This window comes from Peromyscus leucopus, chromosome 5 (genome assembly GCF_004664715.2).
Source record: "Peromyscus leucopus breed LL Stock chromosome 5, UCI_PerLeu_2.1, whole genome shotgun sequence".
In the NCBI taxonomy this organism is placed as follows: Eukaryota; Metazoa; Chordata; class Mammalia; order Rodentia; family Cricetidae; genus Peromyscus; species Peromyscus leucopus.
In genome coordinates, this window is record NC_051067.1 from 14,557,232 (window position 1) to 14,569,984 (window position 12,753).

A 12,753-nucleotide genomic window follows, 5' to 3' on the forward strand; every position below is an offset into this window, starting at 1 on the left:
CCTGGTCACTGGCCATCAGTGTTTTATTTATATAGAGCAATATCCACAGCACTTCCCCTTTTTTTCTTTTTTTAAAAAGGAAGGTTTTAACTTTAACATAGTAAAATTACATATAACAAAACAATTACCGAGCAAGAATTATAGTTACAATATTAAAGAAGATGTCCTATCTATCTTCTATTTGTGAGTTTAAGGTTTTATATCTAACTTATCTTTTATCATAACTGAGGAAATTACAACTATCTAGTTTTCAACCACATCAAAGACCTGAGAAGGAACATAATGGTACCTGCAAAATGGTAGATGGATGCAAGCAACTTTCGGGCATCTTGCAAAAGTAGACCAAGACAGCTGGCAGCCTGGACAGTCACCTAATGTTTCTCAGCATTGTTGGTGCATTTAAATTGGCTACAGGCCTAGAGTATCTGACAGACCATTTTTAGAAGCAGGAATTCTGAGAGACCATCTTACCCTGTCTTGGCAGAGTACAGTGGTCGCTTTCCTTGTGTCCCGCTTGTCCAGAAAGGACAGCATTGTATTTGTACTGTCAGCCGTCAAGGCAAGGGCAGTTCTTTGCCCAGTAGGCCATTTTGTGCCAAGAAGACAAACTTCCAAATGGAAATGTCTTAGAAGCCCAACATTCTCTCGGATCAAATTGGTGCAGCCAGGAGCAATTGTGTCTCATGTCAACAGAATTTTAAGTTATTTAAATGCCATATTCTCTAGGTCTATGAAGTGTTTGAAGATTACCTATCTATCTGAAATATATCTATGTATACCTAGTAGACTTGACTAACATGGCTACAAATATGATTATCATAGATGACTAATTATTAATCTATTTTTAATTATCCATTACAATTTAAAATGAGTTACATAAACATAATACCTCAAACAAGAATATATATACTGTATAACAAAATTAACTTCAAGTTTGTATCAATAAACTAAAATTTATACCAATGTAAATCATTTTAAACAAGTTGTTCTTTAAAAGTAGATTCATTAATCTACCCTTTTATCTTATCATCTCTATATCCTCCTATATATCTATATCAACTGAGCCTCATATTGGGATCAGGGTGGTGCCAGAGATCAGTGCCCTCCATCCCTCTCTCACAAGATCCTGGACAGGAAGGGTCCCTAGATGTCCCTGAGGGGCTGGGGTATAAGTGTGTGTCCCTTTTATCTGCAGCCAAGAACTCTGGGATAGGTGGTTTCCAGAGAGGTGGTTTCTGCCTCTTAGCTGACCCCTCCAAACATGTCTAGGTTATCTGTTCCCACCAAACATAAATTGCTTATGTCCACCTACACCCTGGTCCCCACTAGTGAGCACACTGCACGTGGGGCTGGCTACCGTCCTGGAGGGCCTGAGGTAGCTCTCTGCAATAGCAGGGCTTAGGTTCTCCTAATCCTCTGTCTCCACAGTAGCACAGGGCACAGTGACCGCTCGGCAACTCTTTGCAAGTACAGCAGTGACGTTTCCTTCTAGAGAGAGGGGCTGTGGATGTTAGAGTCCCCTTCATTTTCCCGAAGTGTTCGCCACTCCTAGGCTTGCTCTGGGCTTTCCGTTTGTGTTCGTCACTGATGAGGCCAGTCCCTGGGAAGGTGGCCAGGTGGCATTGCTCAGGGGCGAAGCGTGGGCTGTGGCTTAAATGCTGTAGGGCCGCCACAGGGTGGAGAGGAGGCCCTTGGGTGCTGTCCTAAGGGGTGGGAGAGGCTGCATGTGAATGCGCTCTACTTTCCCCCCGGAATTGTAGGTTGACTCTGTAAACTGGAACACCTTTACCTGGAAGTGAAACGCCCACGGGCCCCGTCCCCAGCCCCACCTGTTGTTCCTGGCGTGTTCACCTGTTTCTTTGCTCAGCTGCTCTGTTATTTCTGAAGCGCAGGTGCACAGGCTCCCCGCTGGCAGCTGCCTTCCCTCCCCCAAGAGTGGCCCCATCCCAGCCAGCACTGTGCTCTTCCCATGGGTGTCACTGCCCATCTCTTGGCATTGAGGGGACCGGGCTAAAGGGTCATTGTTGCCCCATCTCCCTCCGGACTGCAGGACTGAGGGTCTCCATTGTTTAATGGAGTCGTCAGTAGGGTCAGGTCTCTTGGGTTTCTTTGTTGAGGGAGAAACCTGGTCCAGAGCCCACGGGTTATACCGAGGTGTGTTCTATTGGATGGCGGCTTTGATCTGACCGAGAGGACCCCATGTTGATGTAGGCACACTTGTTTCTAGAGAAGGCTGCGAGTCTCTGGAAGTCCGCTTCACTCTGACTGCTGGGTGCATCGCAGGCTAGCCCCCTTCCCCTTCGCCCCCTTCCCCTCCTTTCACCAGGGCTCTTGTAGCATTTAGGTGTGGGCTTGTAGGCTAGCGTCCGCCGTCTGGTACTCAGAGGACGGAGGATGGCTAGCCTCTCGACCTGCTGTGTCCAGTGTGGACTCAACCACTCACAGGTACCATTTGAGAAGGTCACAGTGAAACGGAAGACAGGCTGTCTCCAGGCATTGTGGCTACCTCTCAGACTCACTGGGAAGCCCAAGTGGGCAGCCTGTATTGGACGTACAGCTAGGTGGTGTCACCCGAGGGCCCTCTGTCCTCCCTCTGTTTTCTCTCCCACAGTCAGTTAGGTAACACCTGACTGTTGCTTCTCCCTTCAGGGGCTGCTTAGGGATCTCTGAAAATGTCCCTCCCTCTCCTGTCCTCCCAAGCACTGGCACTGCAGCCAGCTCTGCCCTGACTCCATAGTGCCTTGAACTGCTTATGAGATGGAGATTGCATGGAGCGGTATAGAGAGGGACTCCCTGTGTAGGTCGGGGTTCCTCCACAGGTGGCATCTGTGGGAAGAAAGGCCTGGTGTCCACAGTGGTCTCTGTGAGGCTCGAGGCCACTAGAGAAGTTTATGGTGTCAGCCATGCCTATGTGTCTCCCATCCACTCCCGCTGTGGTCTGGCGATTGGTCCAGACAGCCCACATCTTCATCACCTGTGCCACATATATGGGCCAGGCCTCAGAGGAGCTGCTGTGTCTAGATCACCGTCTGTGTCACACACCATCCCCTACTGACTTCTGTTCTCCTGGTCTTTATGTGTCCTTCCCTGGACCTTTCGTTCATGTTAGACGGTGACAGGCCTGCTGGTCCCCACAATGGTCCTCTTCAATGTGACATCTTTATTCCAGGAGATGGTCACCTCCTGAAACTCGAGCCCCAGAGTAGGGACAGTAGGGTGCACAGAACCTGCCCTCCAACTGCCCCACTGTGCTCTGGCAAGGATGCGGGCTTCCTGTTTGGTGAGGTGGCTGCTGGTCCTGATGTAGCATGTGGGAATACAGGTTCCAGGTCTCCTAAGTGTTTGTTGGGAAGGAGGGTGAAATGTCCCCTCCATGGCTCACAGACCTCTTCTGTCTTCTTCTGACTGAGTGGAGACGTTCTCAGCGTCCCTGGACATAGGTCAGAAGATGGGCAGACTCATGCCAGACCCTGATTCTCTCCTGAGATAATAAAAATTCCCCAGTAGGTGCCTGGTACTGCTGGGAAGAGCTCTCTGTGGTGCAGAAAAGACACATTTTCAATGAAGTTTGTTTTCTGTTTGGTCACACCTGTGCATTATTAATTCATAATGGCCTGCCATCCAGTTCTGAAGAAGCACCTGGGCCCCAGAATCTTAGGTAGCAAGAGTTTTATTTAAAGAGCTATATCTCAGAATCTACAGTTTTATGCTGGAGAGGGCTAGAAGAGTGATAGAAGAGATTCAGAAACACTGCATTATCAGGTTTTGCAGAAGCGAAACTGGATTCAACCGGAGTGGGAGGCAACCTTGCGAATGGCTAACTTGTGGCTGATGGGGAGCTGACACTCGGATCCCATGGGAGACATTTCAGATTGAGACAGAGTTGATGTTTCCAGAGTGTTGGAAATGGGAGAGGGACCTTGATGAAGCCACTCCTGATACCCAAACTTCTGGATTTATTGCTTGCATGAACCAATAAGTCATTTAAAATAGCAAGCCCTGAGGAGTTGGCATTTCGATGTTTATATTAATTAACATAATAAATTAGATAAATTAATTAGATAAAATTAATCTAAATAACTTGCTCTACAGTGTGGCTTGCTTCCTCTTGGTGAGGGGACCTATCTTTCCGTCAGTGACTGGCTGGAGTCCTAGGATCAGGAGTTTGGCCTAGAGCAAGGCCTTGAGTCACCCGACACCTGTCATCCTCTCTCTGCCCCAGCCCTTCCCTCTGAAGAAAAAAGCATTATTTTCAAAGGCAGCAAGGCACCAGACATTCAAGTACAAGTTTCTGCCTCAGATAACTGAACTTCTTGGTGCTCTTGACAAAGAAGGCTAAGTATGAGGAGGCTTGCTGGTGCCTTTCCTGAATCTTGAGCCCTCGATCTGAGCACATGCTGGACTCACAGGGTGGACAGTGGGACACGGGTCGATGGCTGGAGTCTCTTTCAAAGACCGACTCTAGGTACATATCACCCACTCTCTTGATTTCTGGTCATATCCTGTATCCACTGTTTTTATTGATAGCTGCGAGGAGCTCTTTGACTGTGATGGCGGTGTCCACCCTGGCTCCTCGGTGATACACTTGACTGTTGCCAGGACGAGGCTAAGAGGGCTTGGGCTTCACCCTTGCAGCTGGTATAGGAGGGAACAGAACCAGAAGTTTTCTCCCCTGGCTGTAGGGTACCAGATGTAGACTGAGCCATCCACAGACTGTCACCCACTGCTGTCCAGGGCCAGTCCCCAGCCTCATTTCATTATGTCCTCCCAGAGGTCTCTTTCTGCAGAGATGCTGGCCCTGTCTGTGCCTTGCACAGAGTGGGGATCACAGTTCTCCCAGGCCGCCCGCAGATAGGGTTCTGTCTGGGGGCTGGGTGCCCTGGCTGGCATTGCCCGCTTGTCCTTTCAGCCTTATTTTTGTCTCAGTGGGTAATTGAGTGTTGATTTTCTCGTCTGTGGGCGGCTTTCCCCTAAGGTTTCTTGCTTGCTTAGCTCCTGGCCTGGAGCAGAGCTTGGAGATAGAGTGGCGCACCCTCTCAGACCCTGTGCCCGCTGCACCCATCCAGCCCACAGACTTCGAACTGTGAGAGTGATGTAAGCATGCACTGGCCCCAGCAAGGGGAGTAGACATGGTTCAAACCCTGGGAACCTGAGAGTGGAGGGAGGACCTGTATTCCAGGATGATGTGGAGTGTGCAGGGACACTGAGCCTTCTGGAGTACTGGGGTACCTCAGGAGGTGAGGGGACAGAAGAGACACAGGTGTACAGTTGGAGCTTTGTGCTACCTGACCAGATAGATGCCTGCTGGCCCCAGGATGGTGGCACCACTGGGTGTCACACTTGGTGTGACACATGAGGGAGATGAATCTTTGAGTAGGTCTGAAGCTCTTCCGGGGACCTCCAACCCCATTCTGTCAGACTAGTTGGAGTCCAAACTGGGCCTAGTCTCCTCCCTACATAGGACAGACAGCTCTAGACCCAGACTCCAGAGCCTTTATTTGCTTAAAAAAAGGTTATTGGGAGCTGGAGAGTTGGCAGAGCAGTTAAGAGCACTTGTTCTTACAAAGGACCGGGTCAATTCCTAGTACCCATATGATGGCTCACAACCATTTGTAACTCCAGTTGCAGGGGGTCCAACACCCTCCTTTGACCTCAGCAGGTACCAGGCATGCACATGGTACACAGACAGACATGCAGAGCAAAATACCCATATATGTAAATTTTTAAAATGACTGTACTGGATTAGGTGAGGTCGTTTTCATGGAAGCATGTGATATACTCTGAGCGTATTTCCCCATCCTCCCCTCCCCTTTGGGGCCCCTCCTCTTCCTAGTGGATCCCTTTGTTCTCCTGGACAGTCTCACTTCTCCTCTGTGTCACCTGGATCATATGATTTATGCGTCTGCATGGATTTGAGCACCCACAGACGAGAGCAGACCTGTAATACTGTCCTCTGTGAAGACAGTTCTCTTCTGTGACTGTTCCAGTTACATCAGGGTTCTACAGAGAGCATATCTTCATTCTTCTTTATGACTTAAAAAAATCCTCTCATGTTCCTTTGGTTTGACTCAGACCACAAGCACATCTTCTGGAAAGAGGCTTGCCACCAGTTATACTGTGCCAGTGCTAGCCAGCGCTAGCCAGCCCTACCGCCGAAGCCTGAGCATGGCTCTCCACTTCTCTCAGTCCTCAGAAGCTGTGGTTCTCTTGCCTTGCTACAGAAAGACACTGCACTCTTCCAGGAACAGCAGACATGTCCCTCGTGGGCCTGACTCCCTCTGTCATCACCCACTGGGGCTGTAGTGATGGCGCTGTGGCCCTGGGCTGCTGCTACTGGAGCGGCCCTGCCAACACTGCACTTTCTAGGCAGCAACCTCCGAAACAGGGTTTCTCTGTGTAGCCCTGGCTGTCCTGGAACTTGCTCTGTAGACCAGGCTGGCCTCAAACTCACTTGCAAGTGCTGGGATATTAGTATGCACCACCACTGTCCGGCAACCTCTGACTTTCTTAATACCAAAAGCCCCCTCTGATGTGTGTCTCCAGGTTGACCTGAACCATGGGTTAAGCCAATCAGAAACAGGCCATCTGATCACCTGGGTTGTCAGACCTGAGCACCCCTGAATGGCCCTCTCCCCACCTTGGAGGCTGCCGCTTTGATACTCCTTTGCATGGCCAACCAGTGGTGGAGTTATGGGTGAGGATGACTTGCATAACCCAGTGAGAGTGGGCCGTGCTCAGAAGAGCTCGTGAGATCCAATCTTAAATGACCAAGGGGCATGGCACCTTGGTAAAACATCCTGGTGGCATGGAACCTATAATAAGGTCTCTGCCCCACTTCCTGTCCCTCTCCTAGAGGCAGCATGCATGGCTAACGACCTTTGACTCGGATGTCTTTATCACTTCTAGCTATCTGGCATCAGTAATGGTGTGCCAGGCCCTGGGTTCTGTAAATGCATGCACACCCATACATTGCACACCCATACATGCGTGGACGCACACTCACATGGGGAGGACAGCGATGGACTGTAGCCTATGCAAGGCGCCGTCTCCCGCTTCCTATTTGTGTTAGTTTTGTTACTTACAACTTGGGCATTGCACTTTGAGCCATATGCTGCTGCTGGTCGATGATGGGTACCGTAAAATAACGTAGACTTTAATGGTGCTCTGAGGCTTCTCTCAAGTCACTAACTAGACCCATGGGAAGGGAACCGGAGACAGACTGTTGCTGCCTTGAGAAGGCTTTGTGGGGATGCCGAGCCTGCCCAGGATTCATCGTCTTCTCAGCTGCCTCATCAGTGACACCAAAGGTCAATTCAGCTAGATTCCTTTGTGTGTGTGTGCATAGGTGTGAGTGGGTGTGCTTTCTGCGCATGTGTCTGCGTGAAGGGGCTGGAGGAGGATGTTGGGGGTCCTGCTCTGTCACTCTCCTTGTTCGCTTGAGATAGGTTTCCTCACTGAACCTGGAGCTGGGCTGGTGGACAAACAAGCTTTCCAATCCTCCCATAGCTCCCATAGCACTGTGTGTAGGGGGCCTGGATGCACACAGTATATGGTTATACCTGGGGATTTGGACTCACGCTTGCACAACAAGCTCCTTTGTCTGATGAGCTGTTTCCCCAACTCGGACACATCCACTTCTGTGGGCACGGGAAGTCACCTTTGAGTTCTCACATGTGGGAAAAAGAGTCTGGTCAGCCTAGATAGGTGTGCATTTGGCTGGGTATAGAATTCCTAGTCGGCACTTTGAAGAGGCTGCTGCCCTCCCCACAACCAGTATCACTGATTCCACTCACTGTTGCCTGGGCCATTTCTTCACAGATAGGAAATTTTTTCGGGCCTTGGGATTCTGAAGTTTCACTGGGACAGAGCTGGAGGGCGGGTCAGTTTTCATTTACTGACCTGACCTCAGTAGGCCCTTTCGTCCTAAATCATCCTCCTTTTAATTCGGGGAAATGCTATTCTGCTGTGCATATTTCAGGATGGATGTCTCTCCTCAGAGCCAAAGTTCCATAGTTGTCTTCCAGGTATTTCTTTCATGTCTCTTAATATTTCTTCTTCTTTCTTTTTTTCCTTTTAAACTTACTTTCTCATTTGGTCTTTGGATAGTTTTAACTTTTTATTTATTTTTTGTTACATTTTAAGAATTGAGGTGTAATTTATAATCAGTGAAATATGCATATTTAAAAAATTTCCTTCCAGTTGCTGAGGTGTACTGCTTTTGTGGGAGTGCCACCGAAGTGTGTCTATTTACCTGGTGGGAGGCTTCAGCCGAGTCTAGGTGGGGCTGTGGTGGGGCTGCCCACCTGCCCGTCTTTCAAGGACTTGTGTTTCCTTTCTCTCCTGTGGGTCTTCTCCAGGAGGGGAGTGATGGAACCCAGAGCTGGTAGGAAGCTGCTGAGGGATCTTGGCCATTTTTGTAGGTTATTTGGTGAGGCATCTGTCTGTCTACATCAGTTACAGAAGCTCTTTCTCCATTCAGGATTGAGGCCTTTGTCGGATGTGTGTATTGGGAATGGTTTCTCCCCATGTGTAGCTTTTCTCTCATTATCTTAGATAAATAGTAATTTTAATGAGCGGAACGTGTTACCATTTTATTGTCTAGATTAGAGATTAACTTTCTTTGTACTTACTATTTCATTGGATTATGGAATATTTTATATATTAAAAAAGGCCAGCCCAGCTTTCAAAATTTGTAAGAACTCTCTTCTGGGTGGTTCCTTTTAAAATACAAGTTTGCTCTTGTATAAGCAGGTCCAAATTCTGGGTGTTCATGAGAAGAACATTAATTAGCTATTTTTGAAGTCTGTGAATGACTGTCTTTCTGGTGCTGGCTGCACTGATCATTTCTCTTGGCTGTTTGGCTTTGTTGATGATGGCTGCTGTCTAGTCCCACTGATGAGGGTCTGTGCTATGGGGCAGTGGTCTGGCCTGATGGGTACAGCTACCATGTGGGGAGTAATTTCTTAACACAGTGACCTTTGTCATGACCCTATGGGCCCACTGCTTCTATTGGACTCTGGCTTGACATTATATGAGGCTTCCCAAAGGATCCTGGGGATCTTTGCTTATATTTCCTTTCAGCTCTGATCTTCCCTGGTCTATCTTAAACCACCTGCTTCCTGTCTCCTGGAATTCCTCCAAGTTTCTGTGCTCTGTGTTTGGTTGTGTTAACAGTTTCCTTTGGAAATATAGACGCCTCTCTTCTCACACACTTGTGGCCCTGGGGTGTGTGGCCAGGGAGACGGGACTAGAAGGTGACTTTGGGCACCACTTAGGTGGAGTTGAGAAGGTCTCACTGTGCTTATAGAGTGCAGAGAGGTCACCCTAAGGCCCATGACTGGTGGCATCTTATGAGATGAGCTTGGAAGCACAGAGCAGCACTTGGGGACATGTGAGCTCTTTGGGTTTGTTTTGAGTGCTCCAGGGTGAGAATCCATTTGGATTTGGGGAAGGGAAGGGCCAGGGTCTAGGTAGGCTACAGGGGTTAATGAGGCAGGAGCTAAGGCAGAGGGCAGAGGGTGGAGCTCACATACCTGATGAAAAGTTCCAAGATAGCAATGAAGTTTGTTTTTGGCGTTTGTTTTTTTTTTCCATTTGAGACAGGCTTTCATGTAGCCCAGGCTAACCTCTAATTCGATATATAGCTGAAGATAACCTTGAACTTCTGATCCTCCTGTCTCTACCTCCCAAGTACTGTGTGGGCCACCAGGCCTTGTTCATTGAGTGCTGAGGGTTGAACAACAGGGCTTTGTGCGTGGTAGGTAAGCATTGTGTGCACTGAACTATGTGCCTAGACCTACAATGATAGGTGTTTACTGCTCTGTTGTAAACTTTGGGACAGCAGATTAGTTCTGCTGCCTTGGCCAGGCATCGTGGCACAAGGCCAGGTGAAGCATGTTTCTTCCTGCTCCAAGGGCCGGGCTGCCTGCTCTCAGGACTGGCTTTGCCAAGTCAGTCCTTCATCATCTCGGTGCTGGTCTCTGGCATGTGTCATCTCCCCTCCGCTGAGGTCTCCTGGGTCTTGAGCACCTCCCCGCTCTGTGTATACTTAGAAGCAAACGGACATTTCATCCCTGTAACAAGTACTCTGAGAGTGAGTGATCACTGGAGAGAGCAGAGGCCTCTGAGGTGTTTGAAATGAAAAAGTGCAAAAGCTTGGCAGCATAGCTCGTGAGCTGCTTCTGGCTTCCTGGAGCAGTTTCTAACAGAGGGGCCCCAGGCAGGGGCTGTATCTGGGGTTGTGGGGCCCAGGGGGCTGGCTGTGGTGTGCCACTTGTCACTGTGAAAGGGTAGATCCTGCTACATGTCACTGCTGGGGAATGGCATGCCTCTGAGGCTTCTCCTGCCGCCCCTACACCGGCTGCACTCTCCTGGAGGAAGGGAGCGTGGCAGACAAGGCCCAGAGCACAGCCCACCCAGTGCACCTGTCTTTGGCTCTAGGACCGGAAGCTCACCAAGCTTGAACGGCAGCGGTTCAAAGAGGAGGCGGAGATGCTGAAAGGCCTGCAGCACCCCAACATCGTGCGCTTCTACGACTTCTGGGAGTCCAGCGCCAAGGGCAAGCGATGTATCGTGCTGGTAACGGAGCTGATGACCTCGGGGACACTGAAGACGTAAGTGCTGCACACGAGTGGGCTGGGGTAGCCTTGGGCGCAGGGCTGTGATAGCTACCGTAACAGAGGTGTTGGAATGCTTGGGCCAATCTGACAGGTGTCTGTGATTCAGAATCTCTTTTGAGTGATATTCTTTCTCTAGGCCATGGGAAGCCCATTCCCCGAGTGAGAAGAATCAAACCTAGTCCTGGCATTTGGCTCCCTCTGGCTTCTTGTGACAAATGAGACTGGTTCTCATGACCATATGACTGTTCCCACTCTCCCTTCCTGTGTGGGACACTGGAAGGCTGTTTTACTTCCCAGTGATATGGTTCCTTATTTCTGGCCAATGTCTGTTTGCCTAGAGGCCGGCCTGGCATGTTCTAGTGTCCTGGAGGCACAATGCAGATGTTAAGGGCCAAACATAACACAGTAGGGGGTTGAGAGCTAGGTGACCATGGCGGTTTGTCCCTGTTCCCCGAGGTCTGTACTATGGGGGGAGGGGATGTCCCCTCTGAGTGGCCATAGCTTGGGTTCCTCTGAACCATTTTAACCCTGAGGACCTAAGGAGGACTTTGATGTCCTCTGCCTCTGGGCAGCTTCGCTCTCATGTGAAGATTTGGTGAGAAAAATCCTAATTCTCATCCTCACCTCTCGCTTCCTCCTGGGTGAAGCCAGGGCTCATCACGTGGGTGGCTTGTTGCATGGATGGCCTGGCCTTCTTGACCTTTGACTGGAGGTGTTCCTCTGTCACTCATACTGTAGTCTGGGACCCTGCCCCATTTGGTGCCTCCTTATTACATCTAGGAGATTAAGGCTGTGCTTGCCATGGTTTGGTAGTAAGGTCTCCAGGGCAAAGAGCCGTGAAGGCTGTGGTCCTGGGTCAACGTCTGCTCCAGGCCTGGATCCAGCTGAGCTGCCCTGGGTAGGGGAAGAGCTGTTGGCATTTCCCCTTCCCTTCACTGCCTGCCACGTAGCTGCCAAATGCATGTGGCTAGGCTTTGCCAGATGGGGGCTTCCCAGGGACAGCAGCAGGTGAGCTGCTTGGTGAGCTCTGCCCTTCCTCCAGGTACCTGAAGCGGTTCAAGGTGATGAAGCCCAAGGTACTGAGAAGCTGGTGCCGGCAGATCCTGAAAGGCCTGCTGTTCCTGCATACAAGGACACCCCCCATCATTCACCGAGACCTCAAGTGCGACAACATCTTCATCACGGGACCCACCGGCTCTGTGAAGATTGGTGACTTGGGCCTGGCCACCCTTAAAAGAGCATCATTTGCCAAAAGTGTGATAGGTGAGCCTGTTTCTTCCCCCTAAGCCCATCGGGGAACCACATGGCATTCAAGGAGCCACCGTCACCTGGTTTTGCTCAGACCTGGTACAGAGCATCCAAACAGTCCCAGGATTCTGGTGACTCGGCCAGAGGACCTGCCTAGTAGGTTGCCTGGAGATACTGGCTTTGTTTCTCACTGAGACCCCTTCTGTCAGACTCAGGGATGTGGTGGTCTCTGCATCAGATCCCTAGCTGTGTTAGGTACCACCTGTGATTGTCTGCCGAGGGTGGTGGGCTAGATGCCAGCTTCAGAGCCTTGGTGGACACTGCGGCTGCTCAGGAGGAGGAATTAGTATTGCCAGAGAGGAATTACGCTGCTTGTAGTAGGTGGCATTGGAGCTGTTCCCAGCAGTCAGGGACACAAAGAAATGACAACTTGGAGTGTCTGAGCAGGAAGATGGATCAGAGGTCCAGCATGGTATTTACATGATGTTGGGAGGTGGTGCTGGGGGGTTGGGTCCTTTCTTGTCCTCAGGCCTTGGCTCCAGGCCTCTCCTCCTCTGAGATAGGTCCATGGCCAACTTTTGGGAGATGATGCTCTGGGTCCTGAGGACAATAGCCTGCAGCTGTGTGTAAGGATAAGGGGGGTCTGGATCGTGTGTGCCCAACCTCGAAGGGACTAGCCTGTCTCTACGTGTCCACCAGATACTGGGAAGGATTTTGTGGGCTTTGGAAAAAACCTGTAGAGGGCTGCAGTGACAATTGCTTGGGGGCTCATAGCTGTCTTGAAGTCAGGTGTGCCCCTCCATCGAGGCTGATTACCCCCATGAACAGGACAAGGGGTGGTTGGCCTCAGGTCCCCATGAATTGCTTGGGGAACAAAGATGGCCTG

General features: G+C 50.2%; 1 protein-coding gene across 13 annotated transcripts in view; it reads left to right on the plus strand.

Moving 5' to 3' along the window:
* Window positions 1-12,753, plus strand: part of Wnk2 (WNK lysine deficient protein kinase 2) — a 113,479-nt gene that overhangs the window by 34,132 nt on the left and 66,594 nt on the right. For all 13 annotated transcript variants that reach the window (XM_028867657.1, XM_028867659.1, XM_028867660.2 and 10 more), the window contains 2 exons: window positions 10,441-10,613; window positions 11,662-11,882. In XM_028867657.1, coding sequence (XP_028723490.1) covers window positions 10,441-10,613; window positions 11,662-11,882 — 394 coding nt within the window. The remainder of the gene's footprint in view (window positions 1-10,440; window positions 10,614-11,661; window positions 11,883-12,753) is intronic.